Source organism: Dipodomys merriami, unplaced genomic scaffold, assembly GCF_024711535.1.
Source record: "Dipodomys merriami isolate MVZ:Mamm:240054 unplaced genomic scaffold, mDipMer1.0.p SCAF_4, whole genome shotgun sequence".
NCBI classification, from domain to species: domain Eukaryota; kingdom Metazoa; phylum Chordata; class Mammalia; order Rodentia; family Heteromyidae; genus Dipodomys; species Dipodomys merriami.
In genome coordinates, this window is record NW_027205603.1 from 73,491,153 (window position 1) to 73,504,846 (window position 13,694).

The window sequence follows — 13,694 nt, forward strand, 5'->3', positions numbered from 1 at the left end:
CTTTCTTTTTAGGATAAATATTGTTTAAGGATAAAAAATAAACTAATAGAAAAATGTGCATCAATATAATAATCCTGTAACTAACATCATACTACATGGTGACATAATGATATCATTTCCTCTTGTCAGACAACATTCTTCATTGTTATTCAATATAAAATATAAATTGTAGTCTGAGCCATAAGGCAAAAGAAAGAAATAAAAAGAATTCAACTAGCAAAGGAAAAGGTAAAATTATTCATATTCACAGATGATATGTTCCTTAAAGGACTCTAATAATCCCATCAAAACACTCCTATATGTTATAGTCACTTTTAGCAGTGGAGCAGTACAGAAAATCATCATCTAAAATAATAGCTTTTCTGTGTAGCAAATATGAATTTGTTGAGAAAGAAATCAGGAAAATAATTTAATTCAGAGTAGCCTTAAATAAAATGAAATTACGTAGAGCTATACAACTTGGGGTGGGGGTGGGGCGGAGAAGAAAGACTGGAGCGGAAAACCTAGGAAAGAATGCAAGAGTGGATGACACTGTTCAAAAGGAAATGCACTCACTCATTAGCTGATTTATGTAACTGCTGTCCCACTGTACATCAGCTTTACAATAAAATTTTGTGGAGGGGAAGAACAAATCGTTTCAATAGGGATACAGGTGGACCCATTGCAACAATGAGATGTACAAGTCGTTATGTCGAAAAACAAACTTTACAACTTTGGCTGGGAACTCATTACCTTGCCCATCTATTTGTAACCCCTCTGTATGGTATTTTCACAACTTAAAAAAAAAAAAAAATACAGAACTAAAAAAAACTTAACAAAGAGGTAAAAACCTCTACAAGGAAAACAAAGTACCCTGAGGAACATACCAGAAGATGCAAAGTCCACCATGTTGCTAGGACTGGCAGAATTCATACTGTTAACATAATTGTATTTGCAAAAGTAATCTACAGATTCAATGCAAGTTTCATTAAAATATCAATGGTTTTCTTCACAGAAATGCCAATCCTTAAATTTACTAAGAAGAAAATACCTTGAATTCCAGAAGTAATGCTAAATAAAAAGCGTAATACTGGTGTATTACAACATAGGACTTTAAATTATACTATAGGGGCTGGGAATTAGCTCAATGGCAAAGTGCTTCCATAGTAAGTGCAACGTCCTAGGCTTGATCTCCACTACCAAATAAATAAATTAATTAATTAAATAATAAATAAAGTTATGCTACAATTAGAACTACAATTAGAACTACAATTAGAAAAAAAAATAAAAGATACCATTATAATATCCCCCCTCCCAAACAAATGAAGACCAGGAGAACACAAAAACCTAGAAATAAAACCATTCCTATCATCATCTACTATTGGATACTGGCAAAAGAATAAAGCATACCAGATAGCTTCTTCAACAAATAATTCTGAGAAAACTAGGTACCTACACATAACTCATACAAGACTGAAACTAGAAATCCGTCTCTCACCCTGTACTAATACCAAATCCAAATGGAACAAAAAAATCAACCTAATATTGTGAAACTATTACAGAAAAAAATAGTTGAAATTCTAGTTAGTTTTAGGCATGAGTAAATTATTGTCTGAATTTGACTCCTATTACTCCATAAAAAGAACAAGAAGAGCAATTAAAATTAAAATGTTTCTGCATATCAAAAGAAACAATTACCAGAATAAAGAGACAACTACAAAGTGCTTTAAAATTTTCATCAACTGAGAGAATTAACATCAGAATATTCAAAAAGCTCAAAAATTAAATAGCAAAGGAACAATCAATCCAATTGATAAAGGAGCAAATTAATATATATAATATATAATATAAATATACAAATATTATATAGTATATAAGTATTATATAATATATAAAAATAATATTATAAATATTATATGTGTATGTGTACAAATGGCCAATTGAAACCTGAAGATACATTCACTCTCCTTACCCATAAAGGAAATGCAAATCATAATCATACTGACATTCCATCTCACCCTGCTCAGAATAGTAACCATCACAATACATTCTGGTGAGGATGCAGACAAACAACAATAACAACAACAAAAACTCATGTTTCTACTTAATGGCTGCATGTTTTCAGATTGCTATTCATTGGACATTGATAGCATAATTAGTTTTAAGTGAAGCATTTCAAATAAATCATCCATTTGACTGAGAAAATAGGTACTATTGGCAGGGGCTGGTAATAGTTTTGGAGGTGCTATATTGGCATGATTTAGTCAGGAGGATGAAAAATAAAAGATCAGCACCTTTAAATATTTCCCTTATTACCAAGCCCAGAATATCCTATAAATAGTGTTCTTAAATACTTTCCTGGCTAAAGGACTCTCCTGGTCGGTTTTCCTGATACTCTTTCTGAATCATGACCTAGTAAAGCTTTCAGCTTATCTTTAAGTGTATCCTGAACTTTGGCCTCAGGTTGGCCCACTAGTCTTTCTACTGCAGCAAATACTGTCACTTAGCAGATATAGTAAACAGACTATTCACATTCCATTCATATTGCTTGCCTTATAAGAAGCCTGCTCACTATCTATCTTTCTTTTTTTTTTAATTGTGAAAATACCGTACAGAGGGGTTACAATTACATGGGCAAGCTAATGAGTACATTTCTTACCTCCTCCTTTGTTTCCCCTTCCCATCCCTTCCCATCTCCCATCCCCTCTCCCTGTTCCTCCTCCCCCATCCCTGGCCAAAGTTGTAAAGTTTGTTTTTGACATAACGTCTTGTACATATTGTTGCAATGGGTCCACCTGTATCCCTATTTAAACGATTTGTTTTTTCCGTTTCCCTCCACAAATTATACCAACATCAAATACAGTGAAAACAGGGGTTGTACCATGGGGGAGGGACATACAAACCAACAAAGAAATATCTCATAAATGTGTTAGAAACAATAGCAAGAAAGAAAAACCATTTAAGTCCTTATCTTGGGGTACATTTCACCTAACATCAACTTATCTGACCTTTTCTGCTTGTCTCAGACATATACTAGTTATTGCAAATAAGGGAAACCATAGGAAGTATGGTTTCTTTGGGCCTGGCTTACTTCACTTAATATAATTTTTTCCAAGTCTTTTCATTTCCTAACAAATGGGGCAATGTCATTCTTTCTGATAGAGGCATGGAATTCCATTGTGTATATATACATTTTCTTGATCCACCTAGAATCGCTATAATCAAGAACTCTAATAACAACAGATGCTGGAGGGGATGTGGACAGAAGGGAACCCTACTGCACTGTTGGTGGGAGTGTAAACTTGTTGAACCACTTTGGAAAGCAGTGTGGAGGTTCCTAAAAGACTCCACATAGAGCTCCCCTATGACCCAGCAATCCCACTTTGGGGCATTTGCCCAAAATATCTTTCATTTTCTTTTTTCTTTTTTCTTTTTTTTTTTTTTTTTTTGGGTCCGGTCGTGGGGCCTGAACTCTGGGCCTGGGCGCTGTCCCTCAGCTCTTCAGCTCAAGGCTAGCACTCCACCACTTGAGCCACAGCGCCACTTCTGGCATTTTTTCTTTTTGCTTATGTGGTACTGAGTAATCGAACCCAGGGCCTCATGCATGCAAGGCAAGCACTCTACCACTGAGCCACCTTCCCAGCCCCAAAACTATCTTTCTAATGTACTTTCCTACCAAAGCCCTCAGGAGACTGGTTGTGTTTACAGACAAAAGACAAACTTTTATAGACTGTGGTACCTGGTTGCCTGTGACATGTCAGATCTCTTGTTAGTAGTTGGGCAGACTCTCAGTTATGCTTTACAGTACAAGAATAACTACGGCTTGAATTTTTCCCCAAAAAATGCAATTTTGCTTAATTTCTTTCATTCCTGCTTCCATAACTCCCTTAATAGTTTCTCCTTGGTGCACTTTCTTAATGATTCGCTTGTATAAATTTCATCTTGGATCAGCTCTTTCTAGAAAACAAAAAGGACATCTGGAGTCTGCAAAAATGTGAATTTGCCATGGCTGCCTATGACCACAGACCTGGTACTGAAGTTTGGCCCATTTCCCAAGTCTCTAAATATTGGCATAGGGATCCAGTGGTGGCAGAGTGGGCACATTAAATGCAGAGGCATAGCCTAGTTCCAGTATGGAGCATGGAAGATGACAGTGCTAAAAGAAGACATCAAAGCTATATTCTGATGCCGAAGAGTTTATGGTGAAGGCCACAAGGTGACGACTTTGTGAATATAAAGAATATCCATGAACCAGAAATACTGCAATGGCTATACAAATATCATATTTAAAAATTAATTATTTTCCCCACTATAAGATGGGATTTTGATACCTTTAAATTAAAATTTTAAAATGGGATAACTTCTGCAGAGATAGATTTTTCAACTACCATAACCTGAAATTCCAATTTGGACAGGAGTCCTTGAAAAGATGAGAGAACAATTTTCTCATGTATTCTATCTCACTGCATAGAAATTGACTCCCTATATCAAGATGGAGAGAAATTATATAGCCAAATAAAATTTGACAGAACTTTATAAGAACCTTAATGTTTAAGCATATAGTATTTTAGAAAAAGAACATGCAAGTGTAGATTAAACATATATGTATACATACACACATATGTAATATTTATTTATAAAGTAGTATAAATGCTATCAAAATATTTCCTATTCACTCTTCACTAGTTTTGACTATGGAGATCAATGTACCTATTAATGTCCTCATATATATAGTTGTAAATTCCTATTACAATTTTAAATTACTTTATATCAGAAATGTTAACTGGATACCCCCTATGATTTGTGTATCAATATTGAACATAATTATTCAATATATTTGAATCTATGAATCACAGTCTATTTAATGACATGCATTCACTTTTGAAATATGGGATAGTTAAATAAGCATCTTATGTCATAATTTAAATGAACAAGATATTTACACTATATCAAGTATTATTTGGTATTGTGACAGCATTAGTCATCAACAATATATGACATAACATCATATAGATTGTTATTTCCACCATGAAAATGAAGAATTAGCCATGTGCATGTGCTTTATATCTGTAATCCTCAGTACTCAGGAGGTAGAGATTTGAGAATTATGGTTTAAAACAAGGCTGAAGAAGACAGTGTATGAGCCTTGTATCTTCAATTAGCTACAAAAAAATTTTGAAGTGAAACTGTATCCCAAGTGGTACAGCACTAGTCTTGAATACAAAAGAAGCTCTGGGGCAGACCTCACGCCTTTTATTTGAAGCTCTAGGACTGGCAATAACTAACCAACCAACTAACTAACTATTTAACTAAATAACTAGCTAAACAAACAAACCAGTAAGATGAAGAAAGAGACATAGAAATAGATGTGAAAGGAACTACAGAGAGTTGAAGACATTTGCTTTATAATCAAACTATTCACACAGTACTCCATCTAAGGTTAGTAGACTCCAGAGTATTTTTGAAAATATATCCACTCACAATTGGCACTTACTCAACTTTCTTCACTGAGTCACCCAAGTCATACTAGTCAATATTTCTTAAACCATAAGGTGTGTAAGATGTGAGACAAGTTTAGAAAGAACCACATGTTCACAGTCTTCAACTGTTTTTAAAAAATGTTCCGGGAGTATTACTCAACACAATTTTTAAAGCTATAATCAATCCTCATTCTTTTAATGATCTATTGTACTTTTTATTTTCTGACACTTAAGACTTCTGTTCAGTTACCAAGATTTATAATCTGAACTGAATTTGACCTTGTACGTGTCTGCCTTTATTCTCTGAATTATATACCTTTATGTTCACTTAATTCAATCTTTCATTACTAACCTCCCTTTGGATTGAGTTTTCTGTTTGAAGATTTGCTGACATCCTAGCGACATTAGAATTATGCTTATCAGAAGCATTTAATATAGATAAAAGTGAATTTGGGGCATTGTAAAATGAGAACAGATCACATTCAGAAACCTGCTAGGAAACCCATTCTTCAACATTTGCACCATAGCTCTCTAGACTATAATAAATGTTAAACAATTTAATCATGAAAATTGATCTAGAAAAAAAGTGAAGTTGAAAATAATCAAAATATATTATGTTGTATGTCATAATAAAACCCACTTATTAGAATATTTTATGTGATAACAAAATATATAAAATATGGACCATACTGTTAATTAATACAGTTATGAAAGAATCCTCAATTGTCTAAACCCAAGAAATTAAAGATATACAACACTAACTTGTGGCCTAAAACCAGATTTATGCCATCCAGGTATAAAGATATAGATATCATTATAAATGTAGATATAGATATCGATAGTGGAAATAGCCACATTATCGACTTTCAAGTATGTCAGATAGTTATTTTGAGCTTAAGCCAACTAGGGTGCTTAACATGATGTAGACATGTTTCATAAAAACAGGAGAAAACAAAAACAATGACTGCACCAATAGTTTCTTCCCTCCGCCTTCTTAAGTAACATGCAGCAGTCAGCTGTTTACAGACTTCAGTATTTTAGCATACAAGTCATATTTCTGCCTTGAAAACATTAATTTATCTCTTGAAGCAGTTTCTTTATATGAAAAATTCAGATAACAAGTATACTTTTATGGTTATTGCCAAACTCAAGTTCAATGTTATATGCAAGGGGATTAGAAATATGCTTTCCTATATAATGAGTATTCATTCAATGCATGTCTATGATAATGTACCATTATTCAAAAAGACTTTTTCTCATAAAAAATTCAAATATTTTTCAAGATTCATAAAATAGGACCATGTTAGCTAACATGACATGAGAAGTATATGATAATATCTGACAACTGTCTGTTTCAAAGAATGGGCTTCTAAAACCTTACCAATACACAGAATATGTAACACAGAATTCATAAAAAATGGCAAATAAATAAATGATATTATGCATGATTGCTTTTGTAGAATTAATAGTTTACTTGTCCTTCCTAGTTGATAACCTGGGGTACCTGATTGATTGACAAGGTTAACATACCAGTTTTAATATTTTAATTTGTTCTCATGAAAGAAATCTTTATCATATTCATCATTCATTCAGAAATTTGTGTTGTAGTCACGGAACAACATGAAAAGTATATATTACTTTAGAAAAGGATTCTAAGCCAATTGTTTTGTTTTGTGAAATAAGTTTCAATGTTTATAAGTTAATCAGTAGTAAAATCTCTGAATTAATATTTGGTACTTTAGTGTAACATAATCACTAATTATATTGTAATGAAAAATAAGTGGTAAAAGATGCCATTTAAGATGATTTCACTTGGTATTTGTACTTTCATGAATCAGTTTAACAATCTTATAAGGTCATATTATAATCTGTAATACATGAAAAATTGTGGTCCCTAATACTTAATGTTTATACTCAAATCATACACATAGTCAAATTCCTGATTTGAAACCAATTGTCTTAGTTTCATTTAATTTCAAATTCCAGAGTTAATTTTCTTCAATAAACAGTGATTTTCTTTGAAGATATATAGTGTCATAGTCACTTTTCCAAAGTTCAAATGTAAGAAAAAAAAACATGAGCAGTAATGTTTAAAAGAAATACACATTGAATGCTTAAGCACTGTGCTAGGTGTATATCAGCTACTAAAATTGTGTGTTTATGGTTTATGTTAGCAATTGTCTTCTCTAAAAGATTCTGAGGTAGTAATCTATAGGAGTAAATATTTCCAACAATTTTCTAAAAGATATGCTACAACCTTTACTGCATCATGAAAATGATTTAGTAGCATATGCTTGATATTTAAAATAATTAGATTGAAATAGTCAATACAGAAGTCCATTTGTGTTGTGAGTAAAAATATTTCCTATGCATGGACTCATGTTTGTATGTGTGTGAGTGTGTGTATGTGTGCATATGTGTGTATATGAACTTGGTCACTATATAAAGTATAACATAAAATCTCATTTCTCCTAATATTAACTTTTGTTTAATTTGTTGAAAAACAATTTATAAGCTATTTTCAAGTAGAGATGTCAAGAGATAAAAGTGTACAAAATAGGTAAAATAAGTAAAAATGCAACAATTTCTGAAGCTAACTCATTAATATCAACAAATGAAACTTAAGAAAACAGATATTTTATAGAGCAGTAAAATTATAGGTTGATGGCATTATAGATAATAAAATGTGTTTGTTCCATACTTAATAATGGATTTATTTCAAGATTATTTTAATAATATGTGAGACAAAGCTTCATACATAAGAATTTTTTTTTAATATGAGGTCTGACTTTTGCTAATATGTGATGATAGAAAGTTATTTAGTAATTTCCTTAAAAGTAGTCAGAGCTTTGTCATATTGGAAATAATTCATAAAGAGTGCTTTAAAATAGTGCTGAGAGTGGTGTCACATGTTTTGGTAAGTACTCAACAAATTTTAATTTACTTCTTATGTATTTCTTGATTTTTATAATTTTCAACAACCAATACTTGGCATAAATCACATAGTCAATAAATATTTTCTGCATTGAGTTGAACTAATGACACGTGTTGTATAGATAGAATGATTTTTTGTGGCTGAGTTGTTTTTTTTTTGAGATTTTTTTTTGAGCAATAATTTCTAATTTAGTTTTTTTTCTCATTCATCAATACAGATTTTCCTAGGAGATATATAATTGTCTACTGAGTTTATTTTTAAAGCATTTCTTGTTTCTACAATTAGATTTCAGAACTTTAATACGATCACAAGTATTTCTGGGGAGTTATAATTATCCTTTCTACTAACATTTAGCTACTGTCTTTCAAATACTTAAAAGCCCTTAATATGCATTGGATCACTTCTCATCACACAATTGTCAGATACATGCTGTGAGTTTTCACTAACATTTCAAAAATAAAATAAACTTCAGAGGTTAAACAACATAAGTTAATTAAATTATAAATCAGTGTTTGGAACCATAGTCTGATCACAACTAAAATTTCTTTAATCTAAACCAGAGAAATAATCACAGGATCTGAGGATGTGAAAGACATTTTGATTCTTTACATTTAGGTTTCTTTCTTGTGACATAAAAGCACAGCTCACAAGGAGAAGCAGACGAGTGAGACCAAGAGAAGAAAAAGTAATTTTTCAGTTGTTTGTGTAGTCATGCAGTGTTATAATTTTGTATGAAGTGCAATCACACATACATTTTTAGATGGATTGCTCATCTTAGAATCAAATAGCAAAATGATCCAATCTTTGAAATGTCTGTAATATGAACTCTCCCTTGCACAGAACAATTAAATCTGCTATGTGTAATAAATAACTGTGTGATTTTTAGAAACCATGGAATACTGAAATGAAAGTTCCCTGTGCATAGAACATGATGAACTGAAGATGGTTCATGGTTCCTGTCTGAATTAAAAAAATGTATTTACAACCCTTAGAAATGTGCCTTAGAAAACTCATTTATAATTCTGTTGAGCTTCTATTTATATATTAGTATTTGGGAACAGGAATATAGTTTATTTTTTTAACTAAATGTCACATATAAACTGACTACAAAATGAATAAGTAGGGAATTTGGCCCAAACCACAGTTGAGCTAACAATTCTCCCCACAGTACTTTCCACATCTTCTCTTTGTTTTGCTTTTTTAAAATCAAATATGACTTTCCTTACCTTATTTGTATTCACTGCTGTGATGACCCAGACACACTGTGCATTACTGTCATACTGGAATGGAAAGTTGGGTGACGTGAAGGTACCACTTGGTCCTTGAAGATTACAGCCACACGTTTTCACTAAAAGAGATATTGCAATTGAAAAAAGATGGCCATGTACCAAAGGGAAAAGTCCTAGCGATCAAAGAACTTTCAATGGACTACACATTAAAAATTATGCTATCATAATCATATGGAAAATATATTATGGTATTCAAATATAATTTACCAAAATTAAGAGTGTTTGTTAGATCCTGAGATTTAACAAGGTTGGTATTCCCAATACTAATGGAAAACACCTAATACAAAGAAATATGAACCACGCTGAGGATATTCCCTGGGGTTCTAATCACTTACCAGGATTAAAGTGCAGATTTTTTTTGAATATACGAAGATTTACAAGCTGAATGTTTTAAATATTAATGGAAAACTCATAACAAGTAAAAGTGAGAGGCATGATAAATTGTCCTCTGAATGTAAACTGGTGGCTTTAATTAGACAGAGGTATATTTACCCAATGTGATGTTAATAAAAATTTAAAAGAGAAAGAAGAAAAGCCTTGGAATGATTAAGCAATCTGAAAAGCATTTTCATTTCTATTTATTAAGTATCCAAGGACCCTTAATAGCACAGTTGAAAAATATCAATATTAAAACAAATCATTCTGCTCCTGTGATTAGACCAGTTAGAAATGAAATGTGCTACAGTTATATAATTTCAATAATTTCTCATAAAAGTTAAGAGCTCTACTATATTCTCAGGTTTCAAACTTACCTTCTTCCTAAAAAAAGTGAGTCACCTTGCTGTGTCTGCTTATCAATTTCCTCCTTGGGGTTCATTATTTCTAATTTGCATTTATTTGCCTCATTCCATTAAAACCCTACACATGTCCTTTGTCATTTATTAAGTAAATAGACCACATACAATTAAAGATACATGCACTAAGGTTTCGCATAGTTATCATCACCAGTTTGAACAAATGTTTGCTTGACTTGGCAAAGTTTACATTTCCAGAAAATACCAAAGCAAAGACATTTAGTTTGTGTTTTCTCACTTCAAACTTTCTTTTATTTTGACCATGATAATTCATTTATAGAATATTAAAACTGTATTTCTTTAGCATCTCCTTATAGCTTATATATCAGTAAAAAAAACAGTTCTAATCTATCATCCTTTGGAACATTATATTTTCTTGTGATTTAAGTTATTCTTATTTTTTCTCTTGTGCCAGTAATGAGAATTGAACTTATACAACCAAGTTCTCATTCAAATTTTTGGATAGTGCTCTGCCACTTGAATCATGTTTTGAGATCTGACTTTTTGCTTAGTACTTTGAGATAAGTGTCTTGTAGATTTATCTGTCCTGGTTGGTTTCAAATCTTGATACCAAGATCTCAGTAACTTGAAATATGGAAATAAACCACTGATGTCCAGTAACACTTTTAAAAAATTATACACACATTATTCATATATTTTAAACCATGCTATTTTGTAATAAATAATTAATAATACATTTCATTTTTCTCCCCCTTGAATATTATTTACCACTTCATTCTTTCCATGTTTGCCACCTAATTTCTTATTAATCTTTTGGTAGTAACCTTCCTTTTCCCTAATTCAATCTTGAAGATATTTCAATCCAATCCTTGCTCTTCTTTCTGTGTTGAAGTTGCTCTCTCAATGTTGTTAATTACCTTCTAATTCCTGAGTCCAATAATCTTTCCATTTGTCTCTACTTGTTGATATTTCTTCAATAATGCAAAGTACTAAAAGGTTTCACAATTTTCTGCCTCTTATTATAATACAGAATTCCCTTATTTGCCTGTTTGTTTTAAATAGTTCTGCTCTACCATATCATTTATGTTGAACTTTTTTTCATTTTACTTTCAAGAACATAATTCAGAGTTAATTTCATAGACTTTCTTATTTTTGTATTGTATTCTTTCTGAATAGATTCATTCACATTTATGACTTGAATGCTCATTCTGTGTTGACAACTCTGGAATATCCATCACAATATTTGGCATCTCTTTCCATTCCTAGGTTAAAATATCCTCTCTCTGGGGACATACTAGAAGTTTTACATCAAATGTTGATAATCAGCCATTCCTCTGCAATACAAAATATAAACACTGAAGTCTATCTTTAAACCCATACTTCTGTAGCTATATTCTCTTCCTGAGACTCTACTCATTTACTCAATTTCCTGGACTGAAAACAAGTACATAACTACTGAAACAGAACATCTATAAAAATGCTCAGATGCATGTAGCTTAATAGTCTCTGATAGATAATACAGTTACATCAAGTAAGATCTTTATAGCAGTAAGAGCTATGTACCAATCACAATGTGAAATTGGTTTGAAGTTAGTACATATAACTTCCTGATAAGTCATATTTCATTTTTAGTGGCATTTAATTCTTTGTAATTCTGGCATTTTTGTTGTTGTTAAAATGCATACACATTGTCCTCTTTTTGGGAAAATTCTTATTTATCATTTCTGTTTACTCCTATTATAGTTAGGAAGTTTCTAAAAAGTTTCCCATTAGGTAGGCAGTTTCTAAAAAGAACCAATACCAAGATCTTTGGCAGAGAGTGGTGTAAAGCACTGCAAAATAAATGTTAACTTCATTCTGGAAAAAAAAATCATTGCAACTCTGTACCAAACTGGGGAAATAATTTCCCTTGAGTTTTCCCTTTAAGTTCCCTGTATAATAATTTCCCTTTAACCTTTTAAAAAATATATTCAGAAAATATCCGATCTAAAAAACAATCACCTGTGAATTGTTTGGTGTTTTTCCATCTAAATCTTAATCATTTAACAAGTGGTTTTATGTATTTCCTTTGTGTGTGTGTGTGTGTGTGTGTGTGTGTGTGTGTGTGTGTGTGTGTGTGTGTGTGTGTGGTGTTATTTATTTGTGATTGCTGTTTGTGTCTATTTAAAAATGAAAAAAAATGGAGGAAATTCTATACAGAGCCATCTAGAGCATACCTTTCTATCATACCAATATTTAATATTTGTTTCATAAGTTTTTTAATAGTCTACACAGTAGTTTTTTTTACTAGTTTGTCAGGCTTTCCCTATGAAAATAGTACTAGATATATTTCCTTTCTAAATGGGTGAGGAATGAAAAGACAATTTGAATAGACTTGCTGTCTGAGCAGCAGTTCACACAGAGCAATCAGTACAACATATAACATATCATATAGAAAAATTACACATTGTTCTTAGCAATCAATATCCTGTGGTTGATTGCTGCCAAGTAAGATGAAATTTTATTTTTATATCTCAGCTGTAATATCTTTATAGGACCCAAAAGAAGATCTTGGTGCTTCTATTTCTACAATGGTACTATTATTTGTACTTTGCACTATTAGTATTTATTGTAGAATAAATTTTACAGGGGGAATTACACAGTACCCAATATGCCAGTATTTTGCAAAGAATTTAAGTGTACTTAATTTGTTCTTTAAATTTTGCTCAATATACTGCCAGAAATAGTATAAAAGAACAAATTCACATAAAATAACATTATCAAACATTTATGTCTCTGTTGTTCTGTTAGCTCTGTCAATCTCTTAATTTCCTTTTCTATCGCCACATTGTTAGTACAGCTTAACACAGATTTCTTTTTTTTTTTTTTACTGTGAATATAGCGTACAGAGGGGTTACAATTACATGGGCAAGGTAATAAGTGCCTTTCTTATAGAGCATTGTTACCCCCTCCTTTGTTTTCCCTTATGGAATTCTATGCCTCCATCAGAAAGAATGACATCACTCCACTTGTTCAGAAATGGAAAGACTTGGAAAAAATTATATTAAGTGAAGTAAGCCAGGCCCAAAGAAACATAGGTCCCATGGTTTACCTTATTTGCAATAACTAATATATGTCTGAAACAAGCAGAAACAGTCAGATAAGTTGATGTTAAGTGAAATGAACCCCAAGTTAAGGACTCAAGCATTTTTTTTCTTTTTTGCTATTTGTGTCTAACATATTTATATGATATTTCTTTGTTGCTTTGTGTGTCCCT

General features: G+C 31.8%; 1 protein-coding gene across 4 annotated transcripts in view; it reads right to left on the reverse strand.

Annotated features, from left to right (window-relative positions):
- Positions 1-13,694, reverse strand: part of Csmd3 (CUB and Sushi multiple domains 3) — a 928,259-nt gene that overhangs the window by 481,825 nt on the left and 432,740 nt on the right. For all 4 annotated transcript variants that reach the window (XM_069991287.1, XM_069991286.1, XM_069991285.1 and 1 more), the window contains one exon: positions 9,621-9,742. In XM_069991287.1, coding sequence (XP_069847388.1) covers positions 9,621-9,742 — 122 coding nt within the window. The remainder of the gene's footprint in view (positions 1-9,620; positions 9,743-13,694) is intronic.